The following is a 12,834-nucleotide window of genomic DNA, read 5'->3' as shown; positions in this document are numbered from 1 at the left end:
TGGTGCCATTTAGGAAGCTGAGTAATGGTCCTCACGTGAAATCCAGTCACATGACACGAGTGATTATTCCTTTTGACCACTGGGGAATGGATAATACTGCATACGGAGAAGTCAATGAGTGCTAGCTATAGCCATCGGTAACACGACTCCGTAAATCAGCTTGAAGCTAAAAACTCGATACTGCTAGTGCCGTGACACTAGTCAGCTCATCGGCTTCCGTGCAAACGCTCGAGCACGCTTCTCCAAATGCAACCTAAGATCAATCAAAAAATCCGATCAAGTTGACGGAAGCCTAGCAGCTTGAGATTTGGACAAGTGTCAGCATTCATGTTTTAATACCGAGCCTTTGCGATAAACTCGGGACAAAGTCAAAACCGAGAGAAAGACGCGCAAGAATGAAAAAGCAAAGAGTCATTTCGCGCTTAGATTTCACTTCAAAATCTAATCGCGCTTGCATTGTCCTGCGCGAGTACGAGCGATCCAATCCAATTTAAGCTACTGCCTTGCGTGAGAGCTTTATCCCTGCTAGTTCAGTACGTACTGGAGGGGCATTTCCCGGACCTCCAGTAGGTCCGAATTTGTAACATGTTCGCTTTATATAAGACGGAGCAATACTCGCAAAGATATAGAAAGTACTGTTAGCATCCGATTATTGTTCAATCTTTCAGAGATATTCCTTTCTGTCAGTTCAGCAAGTGTCTTCAATTGCGGATATAAGCCGGCTCCAATTTTACCCCGCCACAATAATGTCCGCACCAGGACAATTGGGAGGTCTTCCACCTTTCTCACCACCGCTCCCGGAACTCACCAACCTCTCAACGACAATCCAGGACGCTATCAAACGATATGAATCGGCCCAAAGCCCCCAAGAAAAGGCCCTTGCCATTCAAACTATCCAATCTATTTCCACGAAACTTACCCGACTCACCACGCCACTCCCACAACAATTCATGGAGATAAACTTTCGGCCAAACCTAAATGTCGCAATCCGAATCGCCTTATCCATGTCTCTCCTAGAAGCCCTCCCCATGACCGGCGAATCTCTCACCTGTTCCGCCCTCGCCTCCAAAACCTCTTCAGATGCAGAATTCGTCCTCCGCATCGCTCGTGTCCTAGGAGCTTTCGACATCCTGACCGAAGGAACTAACTCAGAAGGGGAAGTGACATACTCCCACACCATGTTCTCTCGCTTCTTGACCGGTCCGCCCGCAAAAGCTAGTGCGAAGCATCTTTTTGATAATATGTTGCAAGCACAAGCCAATTCGGCGGGAGGATATTATCAGAAGTTCGGATTTCATTCTCCAACTGATCCGAAGAATTGTGGGTTTTCGTTCGCGCATGGGAAGGAAGATATGGGGTTATTTGAGATTTTGGGAGCGCAGCCAGAAAGGATGAAGTTGTTCAATGATGCGATGATGGTAACGGCGTCCTTTGGGCTGAAGGAGTTGAGTACTTGCTATCCGTGGGGCGAATTAAAGGGTAATAAGGATGGCGTAGTGTTGGTCGATGTTGGTGGCGGGAAAGGTCATGTTGTGAAAGAGTTGAGAGGAGCCGTGGAGGGCTTCAAGGGGCAAGGGAAGTTGGTATTGCAAGATATGGGAGTTGTGCTTGAGGGCGGTGTAGTGGATTTGGATCCGGAGGTGAAGTTGATGGCGTATGATTTCTTTAAGGAGGTACAGCCTGTGAAAGGTGAGAACACACCATCCTCAATCGTTCTGAGAAGGAATGCAAAAAGCTGACAATCAACAGGAGCGAACTACTTCTTCAAAGCTATTTTCCACGACTGGCCCGATTCCTCCTGTCCACAAATCCTCAAGAATCTCGCTCCTGCTAGTAAGTTACATTTCATAACTATCGTCTCGTTTCACAACACTTACTACTCGCAGTGAAACCCACACCCTCAAACCCGAGCCCAAAACTTTTAATTACAGATCTCGTTCTCGCAGATCACTCGCCGCCAGCCGGTCTCGTGCTCCGAGATATAAACATGCTTGTAATTGGCGGCAAAGAGCGATCGCGATCTCAATGGGAGTCTTTGATGAACGAAGCCGGCTTCAAGATCATCGGCGTACATAGTCAGGAGGGAATGCCGATTGGGAGTGTTGTTGAATGTGTCCTGGCTTGATTCTGAGAGAATTTGTTGATTGTATCTATCTCACCTCCTAAATGTATTATAGCTGACATTCGCCTCTTTCAATTCTCAATCTGGCCTATTTTGAACTCTCGTATCCTATCCTCAGTACTTACCGCACGATGCCCAATGAGAAGACGACCTCAATTTCGGGACGTTACGCCCTCGGAGGCAGTTGCGGATCTACCTAGGAAGTCAACTGCCTTCAATTCGGCAGTTGATAACTCCGTTCTGACCCGGTGATCTCCATGAAATCGCCTGGCCAGAGGCAACATTGTTTTTACCGATCTTTCCGACAGTTTCTCGGAGCTGCTGTATGCCCCAGTACAAACTCACCCAGCGCACCGGCAGACTATTAGATGTAGTCCAGCTTTCTCGCTTCCCTCCAACTCAAGAATCTATATCACGCTTCGGAGATTGAAACAGCGAGCTGCAGTAAAATTAACATGGCTACCACTACGAGCCAAGTTGAGACCGTTCATATTACCACTAATGGCACCGCTCTAGCCAAAACTGCACTGAAAGTTGTGCTTGGCGCCATGGTGCTGGGCAAAGAAGGTAACTATCTCCCTCTCTACCTATATACATATTCCTCAGTCAGCAGCTGTACTTTGCCAATAAGCATCGAGTTAACGGGACACTGAAACATTTTCTCTATATCCAAACACCTAACTCTCGTCGCAGGCGCCGAAATAGCCCGAGTACATGATCTTAAAGATTGCGCTGCCTTACTGGATGTGTTGCAGAAGCATGGCCACAATGAGGTCGACACTGCGCGAGTGTACGGCTCCTCTGAAGAACTCCTCGGCCAGTTGAAGTTACAGGAAAGGGGTATCGTTATAGATACAAAGGTGAAGTCGATTCCGCGCGGACCAATGTACTCACACAAGAAAGATGGGCTCAAGCGCGCACTGCTAGACAGTCTGAAGGCGTTACAGACTGACAAGATCGACTTGTGGTATTTGCACGCACCGGATGTACGCACTTCTTTCGTTTTCCTTTGAGTCTTACGTATGCATTGCTCACTCTCGACTTTCACAGCGTAGTACCCTGTACGAGGAGACCTTGGAAGCGGTAGACGACCTGTACAAGGAAGGCTACTTCAAGCGGTTCGGACTCAGCAATTATGCTGCATGGGAGGTCGCACAGATCTGCGAGCTGTGCGAGCGAAATGGTTGGAAGAAACCCGACGTCTATCAAGGAGGTTACCATGCACTACAGCGCACAGTCGAGCCAGAGCTGTTCCCATGTCTGCGAAATTATGGGATCGCCTTCTATCAGTACAGCCCGATAGCTGGCGGTATGCTGACGGACAAATACCATCGCAACACTATCGAACACGAAGAGGGTAGCCGATTTGATCCGAAGAAGATGCAAGGCAAGGCTTTCCGGGGACGGTACTGGAATGATGCGCATTTCGATGCTCTGGATGTGATCAGACCGGTGGCAAAGAAGCTAGGTATGACGACTGCTGAGGCGGCAGTCAGGTGGGCTAGTCACCATAGCTTGATGAAGAGGGAGTATGGTGATGCGGTGATCATTGGCGCAAGTAGCACAGTACAATTGGAAGAGAACTTGGCCAATCTAGAGAAGGGTCCATTGCCGGAGGAGATGGCGAAGGCGTTCGATGAGGGATGGGAGATTGTCAAGGGAGTTTGTGGGTCGTACTTCGCTTGAGGCGGTTTATATGAGATTGCCAATTCATTACCGTTATTCATTGATGTAATGGCACACTACTGCTGAGTTTCATGTTATTTCATGAATTGCCTTGCTTGAACTCATGAACATGCATAGCAGTATTCCCAATGTCATGTCATGAGTTCGTATAAATTTTCAGATAATTGATCGCAGATTTAGCTATTTATCGCACCATGAGTGCCCACTCAAGCCATACATCCCCTAAGGCTATATTGGGTTTCTTTGCTTTTTCCATTTTCGTCTAGGGATGTGATTAATGATCACTTTAATCTGAGTCGGGATACTTATTTCACTAAGTTAATAGTTATATTTTCTCGGAAAATTTTATAATGGTTATCTTCCAATTATAAAATAGTCATATATAATTGCCCTCGGAACCCCGGCTTCTGCGCTAACTATGTATGGAGGAGGAGAAAGAGCATATGAGGGTCACGTGTAGCACTAGAGACGCTAGCGCAGCCCTTAAAGCAACGTCTTAGAAGATTACACCTACTTTTTTTTTCTTACACTCTTACACATCATGATACGTGACAAGCATGAACGTTGATTCCATTATACCATTGACAGATGATCAACCGAACGCACGCTAATGATGTGAGTCTATCGTCCCCAACAAATAGCCGTATCTGATTTACCGTAGCATCCCATCATATCACTTCATCTGCTGCATGAGTGCCTCCTACATATGCCTCGTACTTAACTCCTAGGGCTACGGCAGTACTGGTAGGGGAACGCAGCCTACTAGCTACTATGAGATGGCCCTCGCTGTCGCCAACCCCGTTGACGATTTCTACCAGTTCGCCAAGCTCCATCCCGTACTGGTTCGTTAGTTGGAGTCTGTAGAGATCCCTCTGACGCGCGATGACTTCCACATCACGGTCTACAGCTCCTGGCTCTGGGAGTAACGGCGGTCCTAGAATCAAGGTGGCCGAGGTATTAGCACGCAGCACACCCAGATGTGCATTCAACTCGACAAGCATTTGTTGGGCGGTGGGCAGACGGAGAATGTACACGGCGGCATTCATCACTCCTTGAACCGCTCCAGGCATCCTCTTCTGGACTGTGATCCTCCCGCCAGAGCTCTCCACTTTGCCCGGACCGGCCGGGCCATTACTTTCGCGTGCTGGCTCGTCCATCATCTGGACGATGAAACGAAGCGATGGGTACATCTCTGCGAGGACAATGGCTGCCTCTGTTGATTGGGCACACACCTATATGTGGGATCTAAGAGTTAGCGTTCACCTGCACATGGCTAACTAACAGGGAAGAGCACGAGACGCACATCGACTATATACGCACCGCCTAGACTATGCCAGTTTAGTCGCCCAAGAAGCTCAGTCATGCTGCCCTCAACATCGCCAGCAGCACATCGGCGATACGCAAACCATTGACGCTGCAACTTTGTCCGCTCTACACATGTCAACTCAAACGTCTGCGACGTGTTGAAAGCAATGGAGTAGGCGCTCTTATTTACAGGCTCTGGATCTCCAGGACGCTGCGTCGCTGAAGCCATGTGCAACGCCGTAGGGGCAGCGATTTGGGCGAGGAAGATTGCGGCGTCTAAGCAAGAGAGATCGGTGACCAAGGGCGTCGATAATGCCGTGTGAGCGATATGACCGGGTTGAGGCTCCTGAAGAAAGCCTGCGGTTGCCATCATACGCACAACACGATACAGCAGCTTCTCTGGTACCCCGGCCAAGTCGGCAACTTCTTTTGTTGCAATGCTGCCTTGTAGTGGGATGCATGCAAGTATTTGGAACTCGCCCATCCAGTTCATACATGCGAGGAGTTGGTTCTAGGCAGAACAGTTAATCATTTCATATTTTGGCACACCATCGAGAACCTCGACTGGTATGTAGCATACGCACCTGGCTTGCAAGATGCTGGATGAACTCGGCTGGCCTGGCCAGCAGACTCTGCAGCCGGTTCGCGATGGCGAGTACGTTACGTCTGGCTTGCTCTGATTTATCAGGTGTGTCGTTGGTAATAGCGAAAATGCTCTCGTCCGGATAACGGTCTTCAAAGGTCTTAGCTGCAGTGGCAAGCTCGTGGATCAACTGGCTCACGCTCGCCATGGCAGCTGAATTAACGGCACACACCAGAGTGACTTGCAGGCTGTTGAGCAAGTCAATCGATCGATCGGCCCTTCAATTAATCAATCAATCAGTCAGTGGTATGTTCGCAAGTCCTGAACAAATGCAAGCATGCAGTGACGTGCGAGCAGGCTTTCAATTAATTATCGATGCATCGGAACTACTTCCTTTTGTCCCGAAGAGCTTCAAGAGGCTCCAAACACCATTGCAAAACCGCACAACTCAACATATGGGTCTTTACACGCCGATTGCACTTCGCAGAGTAAGCAGGCCATCAATCAATTGATTCTGTATCGGGAAACCCCCTGGTCCCGAATACGTGCAGGACGCTCAAATTAACCGTCGCACAACCTTATCAGCAAGCCGTGTGCCGAGTCATAAGGCGTCCCATAAAATGCATCTCTGCAACCCGCCAAAAAGCCAGTCAGTTTAGGCACAGCACCACGCTTTGAGTACCACGCTTTCACGAAGATCAGCAACGAATACCTCCTATTACGGTAGAAGGATTCGGGGTTGTAAGGGAATCCAACCTTACTGCAGCTGCAATGGGAAGGCCCGAAACGCTATGTCGTTGGGAGAATCTCATTGCGTCAAAAAATGAACATGGGCAAGTACAAAATGGATATTGACAGCTATCATGCCACTCTATATTTACTATTGTTGCCTGAGCAGAGCTTCTCGATTGTTCACGGACCCATTGAATCCATTTATTCTTTCCCTCATCCATACGTCCATCCATCCATTTATCATGGCCGCATTGCATGATCATGAGCAACCTCAACTACGAAGCAGCTGTCATGCCTGCGCAGCATCTAAATTGAGATGCTCGCGCGAGAAGCCAACTTGCTCCCGCTGCTCAAAGCGTGGTGTCCCCTGCGAATATGTGGCGGCGAAGAGAGGAGGCCGAAAGCCAAATAGCCGACCGAGCACGAGCACGACCGTCACCGGAAGCGGAAGTGAAAACCGCAGTCCGAGTGCTTCAAACACCGCAGTCAATTCCAATGCAAATGATAGTGATAATGTGAACTGGTTTGCCACTCCTTCTGCAAATCAACGCGTCGATCCTTTGCACTCGCCGGACAGTCTGCACATGTCCCCTCAAACGAAGAGCTATGTGGCGTCTCCAGACATATTGCAAGACTTGTTCGGTCCTATGGATCAGATGCTGTCTTTGGGACCTCCCGATACGGAAATCGACCTGACAGACTACATCAGCCCTCCAATGTCGTTTTCTGCGGATATGGCTGACGTCCCTTTCTTTGGGGCCGTAGATTTCTTCTCGACGGGGATGGATGACAGCAATAATGGCAGTCTTTCTGGAAGCTTCCCCGCCTTTGACGTCTCCGAGCTCTTTGCTGTTTCCATCCCAAGCCCCGCACCCAAAGATCTCAACTCCGCCGACAGAGGGTTTCACAGTTTTCAAGAAATCCACGCAACCGAGTCACCCTGCTCGTGCTTGGTTCGGGCCCTTGGATTGATGGCCAAGCTCTTTCCTTCGTCTTATCTCGATCAAAGCTCTGCACCGTTGGCGATCCAAGTTGCTATCACCCAAAATGAAATCACCATCGAGGCTGTGAGTAAGATGTTGGAGTGCTCGTGTTTGCAGGATGGCTACCTGCTAGTCGTTGTGTCTCTCATCATATTCAGAGTGTTGGGCTGGTACGAGGCTATTGCACGCCAAAAGACGGGCACACAGGATCCTCCAGCGAACTACTCACGCTCATCGTCTGGCTCGTCTTTATCTGGATTGGTGGTCCAGTGTTCCACCGTTGGTAAGCATAACCTCGATGGAGCGGACTCACTACGCATGACAGCGCAGCAAGTCCTCGGGGAACTCCACAGGGTGCGACGTCTCATCGACCAACTATCATCGAAGCTCAAAGTGCAGGCGGCAAAGGAGTGGAGAAGAGGTGAAACTGAGGTGTCGGCAAACTTGGACTTGGATCTCGAAATGAAGTTGCCACTGTCGGCTGCAATGTATAGTCAGCTTGATGTGGACTTAAAGAAGCGACTCCGGGCGCTTTCACTGGAGATGATAGATCGATTGAGGCGACTCTGAGCAGCTTGCATGATATACCTATAGCAGTCGCGAAGACATCTTGATAGTAGCGAGAGCAATGTGGGTGGCATCTACTCTAATATAAATAGACTTAAGTTTGAGATCGTCCGTGCGCTCAACCCCTATCGCAGCGTCTCCTCTTATCTGCCTCTCAGATCTTGAAAACTACACATAACAGAGCAAGACAGAACCAGATATCGAAAGAATTCACAGTTCATGACATAGATTGACTATAAGGCGCTGCAGCGTTCGTAAAGCAACTATGTTATAATTATGCATGAATCTAAGGGTCTAAGGGTCCAATTGCCCCACACCAGGTAATTGAATGAGTGGACACTGTATAGCGTGATCCTCTGTAGGGATCGTTATGGTTGTTGGTTCTGTACCTGCATTATCTTTTTGGTGTTCCAGCATGGTCTAGGTCTTGACTTTTTCGCTTCCTGGGGAAGTCTCAGACGACATTTCCTGAGAATATGGTAGTATCGTCATGTTGACCTCGGTGAATGCGTTGAATTGCTTCTTTGTGGAAGTCTTTGGCTTTATAGTCCCACGGCTCTCTAAAGAGACTCTATACTTCACTGATTATTATGTTTATTTTGATGATCTATGATTTTCGATTAGCATTTATTAAGCGAGAATTACCCCTATTTACTCATAAAATATAAATATCTCACGAACAAAACGTATGTTTTCTAAATTATTATTACTACAAAATATAAGAATATACTTCCGTCTTGTTCCCTTTTCAATCCGCCAAGTAAATAGATCGTACTCTTTTGATTTGTGACTAGGTATACGACTCAGCAGGTCAATTTCCCACTTCACCGGAACTGTACTAGTGTAGTTCGGGTCGCATCCGGAGTGAATCTGGGCTCGTACCGCCCGAGCTGCCCTTTGAGGACATTGAGGCTCGCTGGGAAACATCTCTCGAGAACATTCCGACTTAGCGATCGGAAAATCGGGTTCGCAATGATCGGAAATCGGAACGTTTCGATGCAATAACGGGAAGAATCGCACTTGCGCGTGAGGCTCAGCTGAACGAAATGTTCCGATAGGTCGTGACAGTTACACTCGAGTGGACCAATCATGAGTGCAGTAGTGTTCGTCGCTGCTTTTCATGGGCAGAAGTCTAGTTCGCGTATCCTGCGGCGCTGGACTTTCTCCTTCAACGGTCTGCTGTTGATTGAAGCCTTGAATTTCATTGCCATAGCGCTTAATGGCTAGACTTTGAAATGATTACAAAGCCATTAATGGCCATACTTTTTACTTCGGAAACAAGGTGACCATCAAGCTGGAATCTGTTCCAACGATCGAGACACAAATTGCCTTTTACATCGAATACATCATCCCTCCGAGCAATATTGGAACGCACCAAACAACATTGCAAGTCCTATCTCATCAACGCCCAAACAAAACTCTTGGAAGAATAATTCCACAATGTCTACCATCAGCATCCAAGTCACGGCAGTGCTCACAGGTGCTTTCCTCTCAGGTAAGTATGCAATAGCGTTATACTGGCTTGAAATCGAATCTCGAGTAACAATTCCCAGGAGCAATGATGTCGCTCTGCTTCATCGCAGTTCCAGTCCTCCTGGACACTGCCACTGAAGCTTCTCAACTTTTACCCCAATGGGCACGCATGTACTACTACGGCCACCAAATCATGCCAACCATCGCTGTTGGCACATTGCTTCTATATTGCTATATATCTTTCAGAAATAAAAGGAGCTGGCGCCTTTTCGCACTGGCAGGTGTAACGACAGTCAGTATAGCACCATTCACGTGGATCTTCATGGTGTCTACGAATGATGAGCTGTTTCGGCTCGAGGCGTCGAGTAAGGTAATGGATGTAGAGATTGAGCAAGTCAAGGGGTTGGTGGTGAGGTGGACTTGGTTGCATTTTATGAGGTCGTTGCTTCCGCTTGCAGGGGCTGTCATGGGCGCACTTGGAATATTTTGAAGTTTTAAGATTGCAGGTGGCTCTTAGTTCATATTTTACCATCCCACTAGCATCATAATATCAAGAAATCTCACTGTTGGATTGGTACCTCTGTGTGCATGCTGTTCTTAATTTGTGACCCAGGAGCTGAAGATGAATATTTCAATCTATAGTCGGTTTGGTGAGTAGATCGGAGTGAGCTGAATTGGTGGTTGTGATTGTTGAGTGGAGTACATTGCAAACTATTATATAAACTTTTCCAGTCACTTTCTATTTCCAGTTGGTCCAACCAGCAAGTGATCTGTCTTCCAGCCTCCACTTAATATTACTCTAATGAAAAGCCATTCTTTCCCCCCAAGATCGTACAGGATAACCCTCAAGCTACCATCACCCAAGCTTCTGCTTTCATCTCCTCGTCTGACTACCGCTCAGCCTTTTCCACCCGCTAGGAGACCGTATGTGCAGTCTCGCTGCTGTCGGCCGTAGTTGCCTCCCTGCCGTCGATTTTCTCCTCATTATTCAAAGCCCCTGCTGTTGCTTTCTCGCTGGTTCCTTCCATGGCATCCGTGGCTTCCTGCTGTTTCAAATCATGTTGACCATTGGCTTCTTTAGCAGCGCCCTCGCCCTCCAAGTCTTTAGGTGGGGTCTTCTTCTTGACAGTCCGGAATTCCATCGAAGCAGCTCCAAGGATAGCAAGACAGGCCATGCAAAGACCAACTCTGTAGACCACACGCAGCGAGGTATCATACGCATCGAGCGCTGTGGTGTAATACTGAGCCGGGACGAGCTTGAGAAGGTCTGTAGCGCCCGTGCTTTGGATTACCCGGGAATCGATACCCGGGATGCCGGCGAGGCGTTTAGTCAACTGGTTATCGAGCACGTTCTGTCCCACTGAAGTAAATACGGCACCAAAAAGTGTCTGTCCGAAAAACATCAGCGACGCGCCGAGTGCCACGTCGTCGCGGGGCAGTACAGTCTGCGCAGCCATGTTTGGTGCTTGTGAGGAGCAACCGAGACCAAAGCCGTATATAATTTGATATCCTACCCATTTCCCTGTTGAAGTATTGGGTTCAAAGGTGGTGAAGAGACCAGAGCCGATTGTTGTGAGGCAAACACCAAAAATCAGAGATGGTGTGTAATAACCGATCCGAGAGACAAGCTCGCCGTTGCCAATAGAAGCAAAGACAATGGGGAGTACCATAGGGAGCAAATCGATACCACTGTCTACGGCTGTCTTGCCCTTAATAGCTTGGAACCAGATTGGAAGGTAATACACTAGATATCAAGTGTCAGTAGATGCACAAAATATTCTTCGTTGTTGATATAGCAGACTTACAAAATAATGTCTGATGGGCACCGATGCATATACTCGTCCAAAACCCGGCAGCGATACTGCGCTGGACAAAAACTCGAGGAGCAATAATAGCTTGTTCAGGTTTCCAGACTTGAACCAGAGCAAAGAAAATCAAAAGTGCAAAAGCAAGCACAAGTAGAGCTACCACTCGTCCATTACCCCAAGTATATTTAGTGCCGCCCCACTGTAGGGCCAAGCATAGACAGACGATTCCGGGAATAAGGCCAAGTAGGCCCAGGATGTTCACTTGCTGAAGCTTCTCTTTGGGAGACATCTTGTTGGCAGCACGGTCGGGGATGTGAAGTAAGAAGAATATCAAGATCATCACTGCACCTCCGATGGGAACTGGCACAAAAACATGTCAGTCAATCATATCAATACGTAAATAATTCTCTGGCGTGTACTCACGATTCAAATAAAAACACCAACGCCAAGTAACATGTGTCGTAAAGGCGCCACCAACAGTAGGTCCGAGTACCGATGAGACGCCAAACACAGCACCGAAATATCCTTGATATTTGGGCCGCTTTTGCAGTGGAACAGAATACACCATAACGGCCATCGTGCCGGCGAGGACACCGCCTGCTCCCAGACCGGCGAGCGCTCGACCAAGAATGAACGCAATAGAACTTGGAGCCGCGCCGCAGAGGGCAGAGCCAGCCTCGAACAGAAGTATGGATGTCAAAAAGGTGGCCTTGATAGGGAGGAACTTGTACAGCTTGCCAAAGACGAGCTGGAACGCGCAATTCGTAAGTAAGTACGCAGTACCATACCAGCCAATATCGTCTGCGGACTTGAAGTCGTCGGTGATCTGAGGGATGGCGGTCGAGATAATAAGTTTATCCTGTGGTTGTCAAGTTAGTAGCTTTTCCAGTTCGTATGAGGTATACCCCCTACTAAGGACACCAAGAACATGGCAGTAAAGATTGACAGCATCAACAGCGCGAGCTTGATTCCGGAAGGATAGACGATGTCGCCGTCTGTTCCCGCCATGTCTTTCTTTTCTTTGCTCTCCATGGCTTCACTGTCGTGCGTCGTACTGCTCGTTTTCTGGGTGTCGTTCATCATCGAAAATGTGTGGCGCGCATAACAAGAAATAAGAAGTGAGCGTGTGAAAAATGAGTAGAAAAGGGAAAAGGAGAGGTAAGGACAGGAGTGGCGAACGAGCAGTGCCAAAGTGTCGTCACCTGGATAAAGGCTTATGTTGTACAAACTCAAGAAAAGCAGTTCAAGTACTGGTGCAAAGACCTTGTTGGATCTGTAATAAACTTGACTCTTGGAATCTCGCTTGTACAAACCTTTTGTTCTGGGACAGAAGAGCCTAGCTTTGTTGATGGTAGCTTTCGTATTCCAGATTCGGTGTCGTATTCTCGATTCGGTATGGCTTGTTCGGCTGTTTAGGGGTAGTGGCTTTTGATTGGCCGAGGCTTCTAACGCACTGCAACCTCAACTTTCCCTTCCCTTCGGGATGTATCGGAAGCCAAATCAGATTGATCGGAAAACAAATTCGGGATGCCGAAATTTTCTTGGTTTGCCAACGTTAGCCTCCCTTATTTTATT

General features: G+C 48.2%; 6 protein-coding genes across 6 annotated transcripts; 4 read left to right on the top strand and 2 right to left on the bottom strand.

Moving 5' to 3' along the window:
* Positions 1 to 950: 950 nt before the first annotated feature.
* Positions 951 to 2,125, top strand: LY89DRAFT_700262 (S-adenosyl-L-methionine-dependent methyltransferase; the record flags this gene model as incomplete). Its single annotated transcript, XM_018217111.1, has 3 exons — positions 951 to 1,689; positions 1,750 to 1,833; positions 1,887 to 2,125. 3 exons carry the CDS (start codon positions 951 to 953, stop codon positions 2,123 to 2,125), a joined length of 1,062 nt encoding a protein of 353 aa, XP_018066034.1.
* Positions 2,126 to 2,577: 452 nt separating this feature from the next.
* On the top strand, positions 2,578 to 3,808 carry LY89DRAFT_594291 (Aldo/keto reductase; the record flags this gene model as incomplete). The annotated part of the gene is made up of 3 exons (XM_018209792.1): positions 2,578 to 2,689; positions 2,816 to 3,108; positions 3,173 to 3,808. The coding sequence occupies 3 exons, from the start codon at positions 2,578 to 2,580 to the stop codon at positions 3,806 to 3,808; spliced, it is 1,041 nt and encodes a 346-aa protein (XP_018066033.1).
* Positions 3,809 to 4,476: 668 nt separating this feature from the next.
* On the bottom strand, positions 4,477 to 5,621 carry LY89DRAFT_594589 (uncharacterized protein; the record flags this gene model as incomplete). Its single annotated transcript, XM_018209814.1, has 2 exons — positions 4,477 to 5,040; positions 5,103 to 5,621. Coding segments are annotated over 2 exons (1,083 nt in total), but the record flags the coding sequence as incomplete, so codon positions are not given.
* Positions 5,622 to 6,670: 1,049 nt separating this feature from the next.
* LY89DRAFT_739099 (uncharacterized protein) lies at positions 6,671 to 7,981 on the top strand (the record flags this gene model as incomplete). The annotated part of the gene is made up of 1 exon (XM_018220439.1): positions 6,671 to 7,981. One exon carries the CDS (start codon positions 6,671 to 6,673, stop codon positions 7,979 to 7,981), a length of 1,311 nt encoding a protein of 436 aa, XP_018066031.1.
* Positions 7,982 to 9,134: 1,153 nt separating this feature from the next.
* LY89DRAFT_688850 (DUF1772-domain-containing protein) lies at positions 9,135 to 10,021 on the top strand. Its single transcript, XM_018215794.1, has 2 exons — positions 9,135 to 9,473; positions 9,532 to 10,021. The coding sequence occupies exons 1-2, from the start codon at positions 9,419 to 9,421 to the stop codon at positions 9,939 to 9,941; spliced, it is 465 nt and encodes a 154-aa protein (XP_018066030.1). The 5' UTR covers positions 9,135 to 9,418; the 3' UTR covers positions 9,942 to 10,021.
* Positions 10,022 to 10,154: 133 nt separating this feature from the next.
* Positions 10,155 to 12,788, bottom strand: LY89DRAFT_688849 (putative MFS multidrug transporter). The gene is made up of 4 exons (XM_018215793.1): positions 12,172 to 12,788; positions 11,683 to 12,118; positions 11,257 to 11,619; positions 10,155 to 11,195 (listed from the first exon to the last, which is right to left on the bottom strand). Exons 1-4 carry the CDS (start codon positions 12,337 to 12,339, stop codon positions 10,366 to 10,368), a joined length of 1,797 nt encoding a protein of 598 aa, XP_018066029.1. The 5' UTR covers positions 12,340 to 12,788; the 3' UTR covers positions 10,155 to 10,365.
* Between the last annotated feature and the right edge of the window lie 46 nt (positions 12,789 to 12,834).

This window comes from Mollisia scopiformis (genome assembly GCF_001500285.1).
Source record: "Mollisia scopiformis unplaced genomic scaffold LY89scaffold_23, whole genome shotgun sequence".
Taxonomy (NCBI): domain Eukaryota; kingdom Fungi; phylum Ascomycota; class Leotiomycetes; order Helotiales; family Mollisiaceae; genus Mollisia; species Mollisia scopiformis.
The sequence above is the reverse complement of the archived record's forward strand: the minus strand, read 5'-3'. Positions and strand labels throughout refer to the sequence as shown.

Bases quoted from the DNA above. Each gene is read 5' to 3' on its own strand.
- LY89DRAFT_688850 (XM_018215794.1), top strand. From the start codon at position 9,419: ATGTCTACCATCAGCATCCAAGTCACGGCAGTGCTCACAGGTGCTTTC. The intron at 9,474-9,531 runs GTAAGTATGCAA...AACAATTCCCAG, and splicing joins CACAGGTGCTTTCCTCTCAG to GAGCAATGATGTCGCTCTGC.
- LY89DRAFT_688849 (XM_018215793.1), bottom strand. From the start codon at position 12,339: ATGAACGACACCCAGAAAACGAGCAGTACGACGCACGACAGTGAAGCC. The intron at 12,119-12,171 runs GTAGGGGGTATA...TGACAACCACAG, and splicing joins CCATGTTCTTGGTGTCCTTA to GATAAACTTATTATCTCGAC. The intron at 11,196-11,256 runs GTAAGTCTGCTA...CTTGATATCTAG, and splicing joins TGCCCATCAGACATTATTTT to TGTATTACCTTCCAATCTGG.